The sequence below is a fragment of the Phycodurus eques genome, chromosome 10, assembly GCF_024500275.1.
Source record: "Phycodurus eques isolate BA_2022a chromosome 10, UOR_Pequ_1.1, whole genome shotgun sequence".
In the NCBI taxonomy this organism is placed as follows: domain Eukaryota; kingdom Metazoa; phylum Chordata; class Actinopteri; order Syngnathiformes; family Syngnathidae; genus Phycodurus; species Phycodurus eques.
Window position 1 is genome coordinate 9,575,903 of NC_084534.1, and position 21,075 is coordinate 9,596,977.

General features: G+C 41.2%; 1 protein-coding gene across 3 annotated transcripts in view; it reads left to right on the forward strand.

Moving 5' to 3' along the window:
* The window catches only part of LOC133409151 (membrane-associated guanylate kinase, WW and PDZ domain-containing protein 1-like), a 152,463-nt gene that overhangs the window by 92,601 nt on the left and 38,787 nt on the right, over window positions 1-21,075 (forward strand). For all 3 annotated transcript variants that reach the window (XM_061688766.1, XM_061688767.1, XM_061688768.1), the window contains exons 3-11: window positions 4,143-4,262; window positions 7,804-8,043; window positions 9,439-9,664; window positions 9,868-9,950; window positions 10,557-10,592; window positions 15,047-15,104; window positions 15,514-15,620; window positions 16,443-16,556; window positions 20,865-21,050. In XM_061688766.1, the coding sequence (XP_061544750.1) occupies window positions 4,143-4,262; window positions 7,804-8,043; window positions 9,439-9,664; window positions 9,868-9,950; window positions 10,557-10,592; window positions 15,047-15,104; window positions 15,514-15,620; window positions 16,443-16,556; window positions 20,865-21,050 (1,170 nt within the window). The remainder of the gene's footprint in view (window positions 1-4,142; window positions 4,263-7,803; window positions 8,044-9,438; window positions 9,665-9,867; window positions 9,951-10,556; window positions 10,593-15,046; window positions 15,105-15,513; window positions 15,621-16,442; window positions 16,557-20,864; window positions 21,051-21,075) is intronic.

Genomic DNA, 21,075 nt, shown 5'->3' on the forward strand with positions numbered 1-21,075 from the left:
GTCACATGCGCCGTGTGTGCCTGTGTGTGTGTGTGCGCGCGCGTGTGTGTGTGTGTCCATGCAAATGATCGACATCTCTTCAGGCACACCTTCTGTCTCTACAGTGTCTGATAGGCTGCCGGACCGTGCCGAGTTTTACAGTAATAATACAAATTAAGTTAGAGGCATTAGATGGAGCCAGAGAGGGATGATTTTTAAAAAGATAATTTTATTAATATTCTACTGTCAGGTCATACAGACAGTTTTATCATGACAAAGTTTTTTTCCTTTTTTTTCTATGGAAGAATGGGAGAAGTAATGTAAGAAGTGTTAAAGTCGGCGTTGCATCAGGTGTAGGAGACCCCACAGACCGAAATTTTGGAGTATGTGCAAACTGGTATCAGTCGGATCCTAGAAAAGCCATTCAGAGTAGATTTTTTTTTTTAGGCCTCGTCTCAGATGTTGCCTGTGATCCATCATGAGAATTGGCTTCTTGGTTATGCTTTATGATTATGCTTGGAGCAGCAAATGTTTATTGTGTTTTAAAATCAAATTGAAAGCATTGATCTGAATTATGTTTTTGTTTCGCCAGCTCACTTTTTTTCTACTCACTCCAAGGGATAGTCCAGTCTCAACTTTTCATTATTGTCAAACTAAAAAAGTATTGAGGCCTCACTGTGAAATTAAAGCATTTGAAAGTTTGAAATCACACCAGTTGTTGTCTTGCTCGTAATGGAAAAATGGGGAAAATGTTGTTTTCAACTTTTATACAATGATGTGACTGCCCTGCAACATTGCTATTATATGGTCAAACTTAATTACTCCTCTCATGAGCAGTCAAGTTTAGCGAAAGTTGTATGTGTGCAAGAGCTGCTAATAAGAATACACAATCAACTTTGCATGCATGTTTGGCATGTGTTTGGACACACATTTAGCTGTTTGGTGGACTGCATAGGGATAAAAGTTGTCTTCATGTATCTCAAGGGGGAGCCATTAGGATAGAGGAAATGTATAATGTATTTTTTTTTCAGGCATGCTTGGTTTATATGTACAGGTATTTGCTCAATTTCCTGTCCAACCTCCCATCCCTCTCTCTCATTTGTCATTTATGCATCATTTGTTTTCTCTTGGGGATCAAGCCTTTAAGTCATGCTTCTAAATATTTTATATTTCTAAGCATGGAATCAAAAAGGTAGTGGTGAAGCCACGGGAGAACATGGAATAGTATGCATGTTCTCTGCTTCTATGTTTTTTTTAGCCTGGTACACTGTAATGTACAGTCGAATAGGTTAACTAAAGACTTTAATTCGCCCATGGGGCAAATGGTTTGTTTTAATACTGTGACACCTGTGATAGATGGAGAAATGCATGGTATACCCAGCCTCTTTACCTAAGGTCAGCTGAAGTAAACTTCCTTGTGATGCTGGAGAAGCAGGAATGAATATGTTTATTGTTGTAGACTAATTGTTTGCATTGGTCTACAACTGCATGCATCATACTGACTGGTCATGTTGTTCATGTTGAGTGTATTTTGATGAACCATTGGTGGTTCAGAACTTCAGCCACAGCATGACATCTAATATCTCACTACTGGATTCTCTGATCCACCCTTTGAAATGCAAATGTTTTTAATGCCACCCACCCATGTTAGCGATGATGTTAAAGTTACAAATCCACAAACAAGTCAGTTGTAAATGAACATACTTCCACCTTATTGAACAATAATGTAAAAAAAAAAAACAGTAGTCACTGTAATTTTTTTGGGTGCAAATTGAAGCAGCAAAATCAAACTGTGTACAAAAGCCAACATTTCAGCTTTGTTTACCACATACCAAACCTTAAATGAGGCAGTTGATTGTAAACACCCTTCCTGAGATGGTATCTTGTCATCTGCTGAAAGAGGACGTAAGGACAGAATGACACTTTACTTTGTTTTACACTGATATTTTACATCACCACCATGAACAGGAGCCTTGGGTCATGCAGTGTTATTTTTTTTAAAGAAATGTATCATTACCAGCAAAAGGATCTAATACTGCTTCTGCTGCAGTGTACTTCATTTGTGAGTTTGTCCCACTTATACAGACTGTCATGACCTCCATGCCTAAGTGGCGCAACTTTCTGCTACGTCTTTCTTTTGTTACAGGGATTACATAGTGGTGAGGTGTTGTTCACTTTATCCCTAGCCTAAAATTGCAAAGTAAAAATCTTTTGCCTGTCAAATTCTTCCTTATTTTGAAATGTACCTTTTCTGAAGACTTTTTTCAGACACATCAAAGCCCATCTCAGCAGGAGTCTCTCTATGCATTGCTCTCACGACTCCCAACCTATCTTTCCGCTACTCCCCATTTAACAGCTTGGTCAAAGGCGCTTTTGTGGGGGGCATTGAATTAATTAAGTCTATAGAGATGACAGTGTCTAACCTCCTGGGTTTAAGCCAAGGTTCCACTTTTTTTTTTAATCTTATTTTAACGCTGGTCACAATTCCACTTCCTGTTTAGTTTTCTTTAATCTGTAGTGTGTGGCATTGAATTAGTATATATTTTTTTCCAGCTCAAATCTCCTAGGGGGCCTTACCGTTATAAATTTTGTCACAAAGTTGATTTTGTAAGTGTGAATATATTAACCGTTGCAAATTTCCGAAGCTATCCCTCTGTGTGTACTCCCCTTTTCAATAGAACTTTCTGCACAGTCGCCTTAAGCAAATACTGAATATAAAAAGGAATCTAATTGAGGCAAAGGTGTGAGGGAATTGCTGCATGTGAAAGATTCGGAAAACCCCTGCGTGCTTCAGCTTAATGTAAAGTTTGCGTCCACACATCTGTGATTAATCACTTGTGTCATGAACATGGCTGCTTTGGGAGGGTTTCTCAGAGTCTCCACACATCTATATTAACCAGTTTATTACCAACCTACTTGGAACAGAGTGATTGTGAGATTAGACTGCTTAATCAGAGGTTGGAGCAGTCTTATCTGCATTCTTATTTATATGTATTAACTATTGACAGAAATTGAATTAAAAGGAGAATCCAGCTTTGCAAAGCAAATTTGGGAAAGTGCTACATGGCACTTAAAGAGGCCAATAGAAAGATGGGGGAAGATATTACCACTAGTTTGGTTTGCGTTGTTTTCTGAGCTGGCATAGCTGTAAACGTGTTTACCATTGACACCACGCTGGCCAGCAGTTGTCAAAGGCAAATGCCAGGTCTCACTATTTACATGCCAAACTGTACACGCACCACATCACATATGGCGAATGTAACACCTTCATTGGAGTACTACGTTGCTGCTTCACATTCTGAGTCAGTGCAAAGGAACAATGTAAACAGACATTGTGCAACATTTATGTACTGTAATACAGTGATTCCCAATCATGGTGTTGTGGCTCTCTAGAGTGCCGTGAAACATCATAAAGACTGCTGTGAGAGATTATACAATATAATTTAAGCCATCTGAAAATGATTTATTCATTACCATTTTTTCCCTCTATCTATGCCAGATAGGTGGTATAGTGATGAGTAGAACAATTAAATGCTCTTCCATTAGATGGCAGAAGCTACATAAAAAAATTGCTTCCACTGTTGCTATTCTTAGAACAGAATGTCATAGCTTCCTGCGAGTATATCAGTTTTGTGATCAATTAAACAGGCCCAGATTTCATTCTGAGTAAGTCAATTTGTGAGAAAATGAAGAGCATTATTTCAGTATTCATACTTTCAATGACATTTTTGTTTGGTGGTGTGCCGTGAGATTTTTGTAATGTAAAATGGGTGCCTTGGCTCAGTAAGGGTGCGGAAACACTGCTGTAAGACACCTCCAACATACTCCCCTAGCAGTGATTTTATTTGGTCAGCAATACACTACACTAAACTTCCATAGCCAAAATGTAGCATTATTTTGAGATAAGATGATCAGGTGCAACAGAGGTGCTATATTCAGGGCCTGAAACAATAGTGTAAAAGTGGCTCTCGAAAGAATGAATAATCTCCCTTTGTCTTCTTTGTAAAGCGAGGATAGAACTGACTACTGTATACTGTAAATCAGTGGTCTTTAAAACGCAGCTCTCCTCTTTATTAGAGTTGGCTTTGAGGTGACAGTAAGTTTGGCTTTTCTAAGTCTTCCCCCCTGTTTGCTTACTTCCACTCTCTTCTTTTAATCCCCAGGTACAACCCGACCCCCTCGTGAAGGAGAAGTTCCTGGTGTGGACTACAACTTCCTTTCAGTTCAGGACTTTCTGGAATTAGAGAAGAGTGGAACCCTGTTAGAAATAGGAACATATGAAGGTAAATCTTATAAATAACTTATTTGAATTGTGGAAACTTTTTTTCTTCAACCTTTTCTTGACTTAACATTTCTATCAAGCGGTTCAGTTCCATTGTGAGTTTTGCAGTGGTAAGCATGATCTTGCTAATATTTATATTGCAGGGTGTGTCGGTGGGGTTATGTTTGCTGCCTCACCTACATAAATAGTGTGACATTGTAGTAGCTTAACAATGAAAAGAAACAACACAATTCATTGCTGTGCACTATTTTTTGTTTATTTTCTTCAAGTGCATTTTAATAGCTACAGTAAATAGTGGTGATGGTTCATTGAAATTCAGAATTATATCTAGATCCAAGGGAACATTTTCTAGTTTAAGCAAACCATCAGTGTGTGGAATTTTTTTTTAAATAAAATAGGAAGCCCTTTGAAGAATACATACCTACGTGGATACTGTAGATAGAGGAAGTACAGTATATGCAGAATATTAAATAATGCAAACAAATGTATGCCACTTCATATTTTCCGCATTGTGTGTCCGCAGACTGCGCACACGGTTCCATTAATACTACATTTAGAGTTCGTCGGTACATGTTCCAAGCATGCACATTGGTCCACAAAAGTGAAAGCAAAAAGAAACCGCTATTGTATTTTTTGTTCAGAATAGTTCACGTCAGGAATTTTGAGCCATCTGGCTATCTTTATAGTCTAAAATTTGAATTATAAGGATGGGAATAACGGCGGATCTCTTCACACAAGTGCGAGGCAATGCAAGTGCCATTCCTGTTGTTTTTCGTTGCTCTGGCGCATACTGTGCTTTCTATGCGGTCAATCGCCGCGGTCACAAAAACTGGGCTGCAAGCGGTCAACCACGAAACCTTGCACACAGGCGTATGACGATATTTACATCACATGGACCACACGCAGCCTGCGGACAATATGGACTCTATCTTAATTCTACATTGACTGTAAATGCAATATATAGTGTTAGATATTGCATATAGTGTCACACCGTGGGTTGTGGTAAATGAAGGAGTAATGTAAGTCACCATTGAGTATAATGAGGGTTTTTTTTTTCTCTTAAATTTATCTTAAAAGCACAGGGTGTGTCTGAATGAATTAGTCACTGCCATATGCCACACTCGACTTGGCTATGGTGCCATTGCAAGTCTACATGATGACCATCTAAATCAGTGGTTCTCTACTGTGGTCACCTTGGGACCCGCATTTTACTCTTGTTGCAAAGTCGTGACCCACTTTCATAGAAAGATTAAGATTTTTTTTGTTTACAAATAGCCTTTGAAACACTTCTGTATTGTACTTTTAAATGCCGTTTCAAATTAGTTTGCTGTACTGCCAAAGGCATATTGCTTGCCATGAGGTCCACCAACAAAAGGCTGAGCTGCACTGTATTTATTTACAGAGTAAACTAGTGGCTAGAGAGCAAGGAAGTAGCGTATCTTGTCAATCTCCTACTATGTTCCATGTGGGAACTTGGTGCGCCTCTGTACTATACCGAAAAAAATCTGTTTATTTATTTATTTTTTTAAACTAGCTGTCCACTACCCATTCAAAATGGCTCAGCGACCCACCAGTTGAGAATCACTGATCTAAAGGTTGGGACTTCTCCCTAATTTGATAAAACTACAAAATAACGCTGGTATTGTACTGTATGTGCATCAGTGTGAAAACAACTTCAACACGTATGGCCACGGAGCTGCCAGCACCATTTTAAACAGTTCGAAGCAGGAAAAAAGCCGTCCAAAAAAGTGGTGCAGCCACATCAAACAGTCGCCGCTCCTCAGGAACTACTATGGGAAAGTTAGGTGCTAACTTGAGCTGCATGAGCTATGGCTCCCCTAAGTCACTAATCCCCGCCTCTATGGTGGTAAATAAGATACACTTCTGAAAAGTATCGTGATCTCTAAATAACTAAAGGATGAGGGACAGACGAGGAGGAGCTGCATGTGACACGCTGACCAACAGGGGACAACGAGACGATTGAGAAGCCCTGCTAACCACTAAGCTAACATGAAATGTAGTACAGCGAAACACCAGAATAAGTGGTTAGGTGGTACAGTACACTCATCAGAAGTCTGAACCACATCACGGCGAAGAATAACCATCTGAGAACAGCAAATTAGCGAGTAAATTAAGAGAAAATGCCTACAGAGAAAATAATACAACAGCTACACAGTAGGCACACACGACAGGTCCATCCACAACTGAGGAGGAGGAGAAGCCTTCAAGGTCGAAAGTACATTTCAAATACACTATATTACCAGTAGTATTCGCTCACCTGCTTTGACTCGCATATGAATTTAAGTGACATCCCATTCCTAATCCATAGAGTTCAATATGACGTCGGTCCATCCTTTACAGCTATAACAGCTTCAACTCTTCTGGGATGGCTGTCCACAACGTTTAGGAATGTGTGTATTGGAATGTTTGTCCAGAAGCGCATTTGTGAGGTCACACACTGATGTTGGACGAGAAGGCCTGGCTCTCAGTCCCCGTTCTAATTCATCCCAAAGGTGTTCTATCGGGTTGAGGTCAGGACTTTGTGTAGGCCAATCAAGTTCATCCACATCAGACTCTGTCATCCATGTCTTTATGGACCTTGCTTTTTTGCACTGGTGCACAGTCATGTTGGAACAGAAAACTTAAAAAAAAAAAACATAAAGTTGGGAGCATGGAATTGTCCAAAATCTCTTGGTATGCTGAAGTATTCAGAGTTCCTTTCGCCAGAATCCCCCCTCCACCAAGATGCTCGGCCATGGAAACCCATTCCATGAAGTTCTGTGCACTGTTCTTGAGCTAATCTGAAGGTCACATGACGTTTGGAGGTCTGTAGCGATGGACTCGGCAGAATGTTTGCGACCTCTTCGCAGTATGCGCATCAGCATTCACTGAACACGCTCCGTCAGTTTACGTGGCCTACCATTTTGTGGCTGAGTTGCTGTCGTTCCTAAACGCTTCCACATTCTTATCATACAGTTGACAGGAAATTTCACGACTGGAATTGTTGCACAGATGGCATCCTATCACAGTTCCACGCTGGAATTCACTGAGCTCTTGAGAGCAACCCATTGTTTCACAAATTTTTGTAAAAGCAGACTGCTTGCCTAGGTCATGATTTTATACACCTTTGGCCATGGTAGTGATTGGAACACTCTGATTTCAATCCCGATTATTTGGATGGGTGAGCGATTACTTACAATAGAGTGTATTTATATCAGCAATTTTTTGTGTGTGTGTTTCTCTGCACTAGGGGTGTAAATGTTTTTTGAAAACAGTCCCAACCGTTCGGTTCGGTCCGCGTGTGTTCCGTTTGGTTCATAACGTGCATCTTTTTTTTCCTCATTTACCAAGAGTAAAGCAGTGTGCCCTTTGCAAGTTCGGTGCGTGTCGTTGCCATGTCTAGTTCTTTTGAATCCCTTTGCGTTCTAGACAGGACATGCCATCTGCATCATGCTCTTCTTACTAAATTACCCTTATTTTTGCTATTTTTCCATTTTTTTTTTTTTAATCTCGCTATTTTCCTCCTGTCTTTTGTTGCCTAGGAAACTATTATGGGACACCCAAGCCGCCGTTGCAGCCCCCTGGTGGCAAAGTGATTACCAATAGCAGCGGCGGTGATGCCCCACGACCAGACGGGCTCAGTGGTAGCCTGCCAGGCTCGCAAGACTCCACGCCCCGACGCACCAAGTCCTACAATGACATGCACAATGCTGGAATAGTGCCTGGAGAACAGCCACAGGAGGACGACGAGGACCTCCCTGACATGAATAGTAGCTATACAGGTATGTATGACAGGACTGTCAAATCTAAAAAATGTGCCTCTATCATTAGCTATCTGTGCTTAGCCTTGAATGTTGTACATAAACAGCTATGAATCAAGTTTTGTACCTTTTTCAATTACTACGAAGTTTTGAAGCGTTTGGTGGATAAAAGCGAGGCGCACACAAACACTCTTTGCAATGATTGAGTTTACATCAAATGACAAAGGTCAATCTTGTATTGGCCAATCAACTCACAGTTAAATACCAATGCCATTCAATAACACCTGCATAACATTCACTTCTGATTACTAAACTAAGATTGTATTTAGGATTTCAAACGCCCTTTCTCAGCTAACATTTTCATATTCATACATATACACTTCATATTCCATATGTCTGAGTTGGTGCTGGTGCCTTTAGATCAAAAATATTTTAAGCTAATGAGTGCAGACACTTAGAAGAAACTCCTCTTCAACAGCAAGCTGACAAAAAGTCATGGTCTATTTAATGTGTATTATATATGCTCCGTTAAGAAGGAATCAGCAGGAAGTCTTGAGTGCTGATGGGTAAAGTGAGAGGTGATCATGAAAAGTGGGATTGGTTGGGAAGGTGTAAAGGGGGCACGTGGAAAAAAATTTGACTACAGAGATACACAGAGGCAATGAGAGAAGATAAGCTAAAAAAAAAAAAAAAAAATCAAGGATTTGTGGCAGAGCACTTGAAGACAGAAGCGCTTGTTCGACTGGTGAGTAAAGCATTTTTCTGGGTTTGGCCCCCATCTATCCACCCAAAAATATGAAATACTGCCATCTGGCTGCAAGCAGCAGATGGTGAATGGCTGACCAGCCTCCACATTTGTCTTCATGACTACTTGGTGGTTCATTTCAAGTGGTGAAAGAGCTGCAAGATGAGGTTTATACCATTTAAAATGACCATGTGCGCAGTGATGGCATTAGTTGTGTTTTGTCGAAATAGCGTGTTGTAATTATAGCGTTGTGAATATTACAGATATTTCATCTGTGTTAGTAGGTCAAATGGGCTCTGTCGGAACGTTGCCCTATTAAGCTGTTTCTACAATGTGTTCTCTGGTGGTGGCACCAAAAGTTATTTGCCGTCTGTGCCTGTGTGAACTGCGAAGGTGCCAGTCAAGTGTGAGAACGAGATAACAGGAAGAAAGGTGATAGCAGTCCATGGGCCCTGGGTACAATGTGTGAACTGCCCACTCAGCCATCTTAATTTAAGTGAATGACTATGTGGCCCTTGCAAGCTGTTATCTGCTAAAAGCATGAAGTTGAGTCAGCAAGTTGTTCTAAATTTCAAACCCTCATCTGGTCTGATCTTGAAGTGCAGGTTCACTTAACACAGAGGACATTTTTCAGTGGAAATACAATGTATCATTTGTATTGACTCTACCAGGAGAATCAAGTGAATTAGACGAGATCCATCGCTCGGTCAGACCCTTCACCCCTCGCCAGAGTGACCCATCCTACCTTGGGACAACCCCCTTACCACTGGCCACCACGGAGAGCACTCAGCAGACACACCCTAACCTGAGCCATCCTCCCCCAGAGGACCCTCAGGGACCTCTGCCTGACAACTGGGAGATGGCCTACACTGAGAACGGAGAGGTCTATTTTATAGAGTAAGGACACTTTTACATGCACAAGGAAAAATTGCTACATTTACCACAAACTCCGTACAAAAAAGTATATATGCAAGTATGAATTATATGTATAAATCATCATAGTATACATTGAATTAAATCCTTCTCACCACATGATTGGTAAAACGAACAAAGCAGCAACATTTCCAGTCTTCGTCTGCTTAATTTTGTGTTCTTTTCAGCCACAATACAAAGACCACCTCTTGGATAGACCCTCGGTGCCTGGACAAGCCTCAGAAACCCCTGGAAGAATGTGAAGATGATGGTATGAATCTGTGTGTTTGTGTGTGTGCTTGTGGGATTCCATTGTCAATTCTGTTTTGGTCATGGAACTGTGCTCAGTCCTCAAGTCAGTGTAGGACTCAGAAAATAGAGAGAGGGCTTCAATCCATTGTCAAAGCAGCAGTTACTAATGACACATTTTCAATGGACTGTTTGTGTTTGTATCGAGGAAACAAACTGTACAGTCTCTGGATGAATTTCTCTTCATTTGAGCAAAATGTCCCACATTCCTAGGACGAAAACAAATTATTGTATGGCTTCCTACTACACAGTTAACATACATATTTATACACTTTATTTGGACAACACAGACCACACATATGCCTTCCATGAGACTGTGTAATGTATGCAAGCACTTGGTTTACTTTGTATGATGATACATATTTTCCTCACTAGCAGGGATTGTATCACAACTCAAACCACGTGCATTGTGCTGTGGATATTTTGCACATTCGTACTGTACTGGCTTTGATAAACTCTTGCCACCTAGTGGCAAGATGTAGTTGTTACAGTTGACAATACACTTCATCTCTCCCCTCTTTCTTCTTCACTTGGACCTGTGTTGCTGTGGTGTCCACCTGCTGAGTAGAAGGGGTTCATACAGAGGAACTGGACAATGAGCTTGGTGAGTAACACACACACACGTTAATCACCACTTTTAAATTCATCACAACACCAATGGCAACTTGGTCGTATGCACATTTAATCCACAATCACAAAATAATTTTGAATTTAGGTATTAATTGGCCAGTGCAGTCCCTTAGAGAACTATGAATCAGTTGTGCATCTATCAACGCTGGTCGCCCTATTCGTTGAATTACTATTAGGTATAGCAAATAAAACAATGTACAGCAATCTTCAGGCAGGAGGCGGTGTACACCCTGAGCCGGTCGCCAGCCAATCGCAGGGCACATAGAAACAAACAACCATTCGCACTCACATTCACACCTACAGGCAATTTAGAGTCTTCAATCAACCTACCATGCATGTTTTTGCAGATGTGCTAACCAGTCTTCCACCGTCCATCAAGTTAATTTTGGTTACTATTTGTATGCAGTTCAATTCTTTATTCTTAGTTGAATATTAGGTCACATGTTAATTGCCGCATCATTACGTGCCACACATATGTACTTCAATATTTACTCTTTTCATTTTCAGCCATCGTTTAGTATCTTTAAAATGTCCCCAATTAGAATGTAGAAAAACAAAAATCCAGATAGTATAAGACGATGATAATGACATTCTATTCATCTCAGAATGAGACATTTTGTCACAAACACTTGACCTTATACTTTCCATGCTGAGATTTCGAGTTTTCACAAGCACTGTTTGTGATTACAGTAGTTGCCTTTAAGAAAGTGTCCCATTTCCTCGTCATGTTCACAGACAACAAAACACACACATTAACGCATCATCATTTCATATATAAAAGATGAGAATGTTTTTGAGAGAGATGGTTCTATTTAGCATTTACTACTACTGGGTGTCTGTTTGAGGCAAATAGGAACGTGTTTTCCTCTTGACACCTACCAGCCCACTCTAACTAGACTATAAGCTACTTGTGGTGGGAAGTGTTTGAAGACACTACATGAGACTGACCTAAGTGAGCTCTGATTAATTATAATAGCAACACTTTGCATTTTTGTCATGCTTTGGCTCTATCTGGAACTATAACAACACAATTTTAATAATAGGTAGGCTTTTAAAAAAAAAAATCGAATGATCGTTACAGTCACCCCCTGAAAAAAACATTTTTACCATCTCCTGTGGATTTTATTTTTTTATTTATTGTATTTATTTTTTGCCATCGCCCCTTGCAATGGGGAGAGATATGTTTCAAAATTACTTTTACAAATATATCTGTGATTTATGTGGCACGGTGGTCACATCCGCCTCACAGTTCTGAGGACCCGGGTTCAAATCCGGCCTCGCCTCTGTGGAGCTTGCATGTTCGCCCCGTACCTCCGTGGGTACTCCGGTTTACTCCCACATTCCAAAAACATGCATGGTAGGTTAATTGAAGACTCATAGGTGTGAATGTGAGTGCAAACTTGTTGTTTGTTTATATGTGTCCTGCGATTGGCTGGCGACCAGTTCAGGGTGTACCCTGTATCTCCACCAAAGTTAGCTGAGATAGGCGCCAGCACACCTGCGACCCTCGTGAGGATAAGCGGTAGGGAAAATGAATGGATGAATATCCGTGATTCACACAGTCATCAGCGGAGACCGCAACACTGCTGCCTAGCGGATGGAGAGACGGGCCTTTCCACACGTGAATATTCTCAATTGTGTGTGTGACTATCTTGAAAACTGTGTGACGTCTGTCTCAAAAATAAATGTGCGTGCCCACTCATTCACAAACGCACCTTCAAAAATTCAGAAGCAGAATTGAATATTTACAAATGATAAGTCATGATAAATGCACACACGACACTAAAAAATGCGTGGAAATCGCGGATATATTTGTGGATCTCAAAAATGTGTAAATCGCAGATATATTTGTGGATCTGAAAAACACGTGTAAATCACAGGTGCAGTATATTTGTGGATTAGAAAAAGTTGTAAATCGCGGATTTATTTGTGTAAATAATTTTGAGACATCTCTCCCCATACCTTGAAGTTGCATAATCAATATAATGAAGAACATAACCTCCATTATGATTTATTATTGAATTAGTGGGATATATACGCCTATGGCATTCAGCACCTGCAAGCTTGTTAATAACAACAGCAAAATTGGAGAAAGGCAAGAGGGGGGATCTGAAAATTGACTTGTCTTGTTAGCGGCTTCTTTTGTTAGTGGCAATATAAAAATCACCAGCTCAGATCACCCTCCTTCCTGTAAGACAGCTCCCCACTGGATGAGCATACTCAATGTTATCGATTAGCACAATCCAATACAGGTGGGTAAAGAAATGCAATTAAGTGCAGCTTTCTGAAGAGGAGCAGTCCCTGGCACTTTATGAATGTCAGCAGCTCATGCATGTACAAATTCTCTCTCAAGAGAAATCAGTCACAGCACTGTATCAAGAGAATGAGATGCAACCAAAACATGTAATTCATCACTGCTGACTCCCCCTTGACTTTGGAATATGTTATGGTGAGTAGATGGTGTGTGATGCAATGAAGGACAGAGGCATGGGGAATCGTGAATGAGCGACGCACACATATACTTGTCCTGGACTGGAGCTAGCAGTGTGAAATCACATGGGTGATTGCAATTTTGCACAGGGTAATGTGTAACTGCACTCTGTTTCATGTTCCACTTGAATACATTTGGATTATGATTCGCCATGCTCGCCTCATGCTCAACACTGTAAACTTGCATTTCTGACATTCTATGTGGGCTTTGTATTGAATGTAATTTTCAGGGATAAAATAAGATTTTTCTTTTTAATTTTGTAAATAAAAATCATGAAAATTGTAACTGACTGGAAGAAATGTAGTCCTTAGGCAACACTGTAAACAAACATTGAGACTTTTTTTTTTTTCCCCAAAGAAGGGCTAGGCTTTGTGTATTTTTGTTTCATATGCAATAATAAACAGTTATTATTTTCAACCAACCAAATAAATTTAAGTCACTAATTACATTCCATTATACATTGTTTGTCCGAATTATTATGAAGTCCAGCACGGTAATTAGCTCCATAAAATAAGATAATCAATCAGAAGATGTGTAATATGGAAGATTATGATGTTTCGGCTCCCAGGTTGTGGGTTTGAAACTCAGCCCTTGTGACTATGTTGAAGTGTCCATAATGCTCACCAACTGTTCAACAGCCGTAATGTCTCTCTACCACATTACGCCGACGGCTGAACGTCGACATATTATGATATTCATTGGTGAAAGATATCGGTGCCAGCTGAGGAGCTTTTCTGCTAGAATATGCTACTGACTGCTTGGAGTGTTTTTAAATTTTAAATTTTTTTAAAGCGCAGAGCTCCCACTACAATGTCCATAATGGTGCAATGGTGAGTTAGATATGGAGATATATTTTATTTGCTACTTTGTTGGTTGTCAAATACTGTATGTTAAAGTGACTTGCCCGCTCTGTGGCACAAGAAACTTTGGGCTCCACTGATCTATCGAACGGCAGGCACACCCCCTTTTTTTTATTAATGAACCTCCAAACTTGTTGAGTCTTAAGCACAGTATTCTGATTAAATTGCTTGTATTGGCTTTACTTTATCCAGAATAAAAAAAAAAAAAACACGTTCTCCTTCAAAGTGTAGCACGTTAGATGGAGCAGTGCACAGGTCCCACTGGTGATGACACATCTGTAATGGAAAGTATTTCCATATTTAAAGTGTGCTTTATTTTCCAAATGGATTTCTGTGACATTCATAAGTGTCAGGAAAACTCCATATTCCATTATTTACAGCTAGCCTCAGACTTCAATAAGTCAGGCCTCTTTGGTGGTTGTACATACATTTTTAGTTCACGCACATTGGGTGTGTCACTTGTCAGAAGTCTGGACGGCAGAATGCACGTAGCTGAAGTCAGGCGCATAAAAAAAAAATAATAATAAATAAAAAGACTAGATAATATGGCCCATACAGAGTAAAGGATATGCAGAACTGTCAAGAAAGATGTGTAATCTGTATCTCCAAGAAAAGTGGAGGATATCCAATAATCACTGTTTGCGAACAGCTTTACACTCTTAAAGCATTGCTGAAAAAATACCTTTACACACTTCAAAGTGTGGAAGTCTTCTTTTAAACCGTGTTCATTATAATGGATATTTTTGCTCTGAACCCTCTCTATGCCCCAACACCGCCTTCACCACATTATAGACCAGCCCTTCTGCGTCATTTTGTCCATCTGCCCAAGGGGGTCTTGTTCCGTTGTTATCTGATGTGTGGAAATGTCAGTAGTGTGCAGAGACACGGGCACAACCAGACAGCATGGGATGCTGATGGGTCACGTTTGCCCTGGAGACCAACTGACAGATAGATACAATGCAGAGGCAAAAGGTTCCCTACTGGCCTTGCCTCTAATAGCACAATACATGTCAACAAACAACTTGATGCCATTCCCCTTTCTCAGCAGACTCACTGTCTTGTTTTGTTCTCTTTTAGAACTTCCACCCGGATGGGAAAAAATAGATGATCCAGTGTATGGAGTCTACTATGTTGAGTAAGTGATGTACTGTACAGTATATCAAGTCACCAAGCACTGACACACAATTAGTAAATGCACTGCTGCAAAACAAAAGAAGATACTTTATTCTGGTATTGTTAATAGGATCAGTTATTATATACACTATATATAATAGCTCGGTGCAAGGGTTAGTTGGCACAGACCAGGGTTGATGTAGACATTTTACAGGTTGTGGGTATGAGTCTGCATGCTTTACATATAAATACTATATTTATTGTTTTACTAAGTGTTAAAACCATGACATCACTTTTTTTTTCACTTCTCTTATAATATGTTACGTGTATGATAATCCCCATCTTTCAAATTGATTCTTTTTAATTTGTTTCCGTTTAATCATTTGTCCACTCCAACTCCCCCACCATGGACTCTTTCTTTTCTTTTGAAGTCATATCAACAGGAAGACCCAGTACGAGAATCCTGTACTGGAGGCTAAGAGGCGCAGGCAAGTGGAACAGCAACAGCCTCAACTCCAAAGCCATCAGCCACCTGAAGGTAAGCGCTACATCCGAGGTTCATTTCCAAGCCCCATAAGGGCATCATTTCTTTGTGTTGCCAGCTAAGTGCCCTCTAATAAAGGCAAATCTTTGATTTCAGGCTGTGTCATGCAGCCAATTGGACTTAATTTCTTAAAGCTGTTTTGCCTTATTCAAGTCTTATAGAGCGAGTAATTGTATATGCATAGAAACTGTCCTATCAAGCTCCGACCTTTGCCCATTCAGCAGAAATTGTTTGATTCCACTCGATTACCTGATGGCTTTTCGCCCTTCTGAAACTTCAATCCCTCGACCAAACTTCAATACCTTCAAGCAATGCTTTCAACCACTTTTTCACCCTGGCATTGATTATACAGCCCCTTGCTCTTGGAATATTTATGAAGGTAGTAGTCTGGCCTGTGTCGTGATACAGTAAAAAGGTCTTTAATCAAAGAAGGTATGAAGAAATGGGGCACCCGGTTTTTCTGCATTGTTATTCAAAAGAGAGACAGCAGGTGGTAAAGGTTTCATGACGTTTGTACAGCTGGTTGTAATCTGAGCAATACACACTTGATGCTCAGTGGGGAGATGTGAAATCAAACTGTAAATTTTCCGTTTGTATAATTAATTATGTAATACTCTATTTAAACCACTTTTTCTTCACATTTCACTCTTTGCCCTAACTCGCTATCATAGAAGCTTATAATAGATCGTCTTTTCACTGTTTTTCTCAGCATTATGAAGGCAGTGTCCCAGACTCCTATTTTTACATGATGTAGGGCACTCATTCACCTTTCTGGGCCTATGCTACAGAACATATATATGCCTCTTTCTATTACAGAATGGATTGAAGACTTAACGTTTGCTGGGGCCCCTTTAACAACGTATACTGCCAACCACCAAGAGACCTACAGGGACCCTCCAACTGGACCCACAGTGCCAATGGGACAAAAACGTAAATAACGCATTCTGTTGTTGAACAGGCCAAAACAGGAACACTCATTGAATCTACTGTTTTCAGTGGCGTGGGTTTGTTTGTTCATAGTGTGTAAGTTTTAGTGTACAGTTTTTTCATGTCATAGATGGATAGATCGATACAGATATAGCAATAGATACAATAAATAGATTGATGATAGATAAAATGGATGGATGGATGATGGATACAGTAGATAGATTATTCATCCACAAGGGAAAGTCACTGATTAAAAACGAGCGAACGCCTTCGTAGACCGCTATTGTGCCGTGATTATGCCAACATTAATGATTCGTTGTTTTAATTAAAGAGACACTACAATTCAATAAATAACATACATATTGTAAGTAGTATATATATATATATATATATATATATATATATTGTTGTTGTTTTTTTGACGAAAGTAAAATGATTGACTTTTCTTTACCACGTCAATTACAAACGCTATTAGATTTGTGATTGGATGATTGAGGATGTTGAGGCGGAATGACTGCCTCGAACAGATTTCTGTCTTACGCTGTGGAGTAGACAACTAGGTTTCACCTTACATCCAAGCGTTATGCAAAGAAAAAGTCAAAGATCGTTACGCAGCGCGAGTAGAAGCACAATCTACCTGTAGATCCTTCCGTTTGTCCATACCAAGACCGTTCGTAAACCGAAAATAATGCGCAATTTGAGGTATGTTTTCTAGGAATATTTTGTACATAACACCAATTGTTCCTCCATCCATCCATCCATTTTCTGAGCCGCTTTTCCTCACTAGAGTCGCGGGCATGCTGGAGCCCATCCCAGCTATCATCGGGCAGGAGGCGGGGTACACCCTGAACTGGTTGCCAGCCAATCGCAGGGCACATAGAAACAAACAACCATTCGCACTCACAGTCACACCTACGGGCAATTTAGAGTCTCCAATTAATGCATGTTTTTGGGATGTGGAAGGAAACCGGAGTGCCCGAAGAAAACCCACGCAGGCACGGGGAGAGCATGCAAACTCCACACAGGCGGGGCCGGGGTTTGAACCCCAGTCCTCAGAACTGTGAGGCTGATGTGCTAACCAGTCGGTCACCATGCCGCCACCAATTGTTCCTAAATAGGGTCATTTGTAACCCGAGGTTCCACAACTTCCACTGTAATTTGTAACAAACAATCAAGAAGCAATGAAAATGATTTTTAACGTAGACATTACGCAGGAATATGCCCTCTGAAAGGTATTTTGTTTTGTATTTAAGTGTTTTATAAATATATATAATGTATGAGTACTAAATAATCAGAATCACAATCCTCTTTGTTTGCCAAGGATGTCAAAAACACACAAATAATTTGACTCCGGTAGTTGGAGCCGCATTTGTACAACAATGGATAGCCATTTTGACAAAAAATACTTTTGAGACATAAAAAACACACTACGGAGAGTCACTTAGCCTCTAGCAGTTTAATGGCAAGAGGGAAGAAGCTGTTGGAATGTCTGCTGGTTTTAGTTTCTTTTGATCGATAGCGCCTACCTGAGGGAAGAAGCTGGAAGAGGTGGTTACCAGGATGTGGAGGGTCCAAGAGGATTTTGCATGCTCTTGTGTTAGTTCTGGCAGCGTGCAAGTTCTCAAGGGTGGGTAGGAGCGGTACCAACAATCTTTTCAGATTTTCCGTTGCAGTTGGAGTTTGTCCTTTTGTATGGCAGCACCAAACCACACCATGATGGATGAACACAGGACTGATTCGATGACTGCTGTGTAGAACTGCCTCAACAGCTCCTGTGGCAGGCCATGCTTCCTCAGAAGCCGCAGGAAGTACATCCTCTGCTGGGCCTTTTTCAGGATGGCGCTGATGTTGGTTTCCCACTTTAGGTCACGAGAGACTGTAATTCCCAGGAACTTGAAGGTTTCGACAGTTGACACAGGGCAGTTGGACAGTGTGAGGGGCAGCTGTGGCGAAGGATGCTTCCTGAAGTCCACAATTATCTCTACCGTCTTGAGCCTGTTCAGCTCCAGGTTGTGTTAGCCGCACCAAAGCGCCTGCCGCTCCACTTCCTATCGATACGCAGACTTGTCACTGTCTTTGATGAGGCCGATGACTGTGCTGTCGTCTGCAAACTTCAGTTTGACAACCGGGTGCGTTGAGGTGCAATCGTTCATGTAGAGAGAGAAGAGCAGCAGAGAGAGGACACATCAGTGGGACGCCTCAGTGCTGGTGATGCATGTGGATGAGCCGGTGTCCCCCAGCTTCCCCTCCTGTGTCCTGTCCGTCAGGAAGTTGTAAATGCACTGGCAGATGGCAGGCGAGACGCTGAGCTAGAGAAGCTTGGAGGAGAGGAGTTCGGGGATGATGGTGTTGAACGCAGCAACGTAGGTCCCTGCGCCATCGAGATGTTCTCGGATGAAGTGCAGTCCCATGTTGACTGCATCATCCACAGACCTGTTTGCTTTGTGGGCAAATTGCAGGGGGTCCAGCAGGGGACCTGTGCTGCTCTTGAGGTGGTCCAGCACGAGGAGTTCAAAGGACTTCATGACCACAGATGTCAGGGCGACAGGCCTGTAGTCATTCAGACCTGAGATTGCAGGTTTCTTGGGGACTGGGATGTGGTGGTGCGTTTGAAACAGGATGGTAGTTCACACGGTTCCAGAGATCTGTTGAAGATCTGTGTGAAGACTGGAGGTAGCTAGTCAGCGCAGACTATGAAGCAGGATGGGGACACAAGGTTTGGGCTTGCTGCTTTGTTTACCTTTTGAGATGCGTCGCACATCCTGTTTGTGGATGATCAATGCAGAAGTCAGAGGTGTGATGGTGGTCGGTGGTGCGGCTCGGTGGGTGTGGGGTGTGAAATTTGCAGAAGAGGGTGTTCAAGTCCTCGACTAGTCTTTTATTGTTTTCTGCTTGGGGGGGGTTGGTCGCTTGTAATTGGTTAGCGATTGTAATGCATGCCAGACAGATTTAGAGTCGTTAGCTGCAAACTGTTTTTGTAACTTTATTGCATTGTTTCTCTTCGCAATGTTAATTTCTGACCGGATTTGCGAAAGTTGGTAAAATAAAAAGTCCAGGGTAGACTCCCTAATGTTTAGCAAGTCTTCCCTTGTGTGAGTGAGTCACGTAATGTCTCCAAAGACGAATGAAAAACACAAAAACATGGACAATACTAGAGAGCACGTAACCGAGGCGACCACACGGGTAGGCGCCATCTTGTAGTAATGGGGCACAGATGACTATTTTCCAATGAAGTACTTGAGTTGATATTTTTAAAGGCACACAAGACTGCATTATCAGTTCTTTCAGTGTTTACTTTTGTCACAATGCTGCACTGCCTTAAGGCTTCTTTATACTCACGCTGACGGCGACCGCGCTGATGTCACTGCGGCTGTCCCACGCGTAGTTTGCCTTTATACTCAAGCACAACCCACGCGCGCTGCTTTAAAAATGTACTGCAGTTTACCTCCAAGTCGGGGGTGTCGCTATGACTGGTACTGGTGGCTAGGACACCACAGGGTGGAGTTTCCTCTGCATTTTTTTGGCCATTTCCAGTGGCCGTTTTTCCTTTCCTTTCCGTAACAAGGAATAAAGCAACAACAATGGCGACCGTGGAACAGTGTCTGCTATAACAAATGGACCTAGATGACCAGATGATACGTTTAATTATGCTGCAAAATTGATCGAGAAGGCGGCGGCGTAGATGGTATGTAGAACCAAGGGGCACGCTGAGTACGTCATCACAGCATGTGACTAAAACGGACCAATTACGAGAGATGATCTCTGCGGTGTTCGACGTGCAGCAACAATTTTTGACGTGTGTGTGTCAAGCTAGGCAGATGGGCCGCGCGGGGCAATTCGTGATGCATTGCGGGCGTTGCCGGCCGCGCGAACGCGGGAGTATAAGGAGGGCTTTAGTTGTTTTCTCTCTGTATTGCATCGTTTCCAAAAAAACCTCCCAGAAACAAGTCGTTTTTATTCAGTACAACCTTAGTAGAGAATTAACTCTTTTAGGCTCCGTTCTGTTCGATTTGGTTTCTCCTTTCTTCTTTGTCATTAGTTGTAATGCACAATTTGTTCACCCCAAAAATCTTCAATTTTCAATAGTGTGCATTATCCATAGGTATAGGAAAAGTAAAAAAAAAAAAAAATCCTTCATATTAAAAAGACATACTGATAAATATTTTAGAATGATATTCGTATTGAGGTTTTGCCACTTTGTAATCTGTTTTCCTAATGATACAAATACAACATCAAAGCTGAATAATTCACTTTAGCTCTTGCAATGGTACATTTGTTCCATCAAAATTTCATTAACTGTTTTATTAACAGGAGGAAAGCCTTTCTTTACCCGGAACCGATCAGAACTAAAGGGAACTTTCATCAATACCAAGCTGAAAAAGAGTCGCAGAGGTTTCGGTTTCACTGTAGTGGGAGGCGACGAGCCAGATGAATTCCTGCAAATCAAGAGTCTAGTCCTTGATGGACCTGCTGCCCTCGATGGCAAGATGGAGACAGGTTAGGGTGCTCTATTGATCAAAGA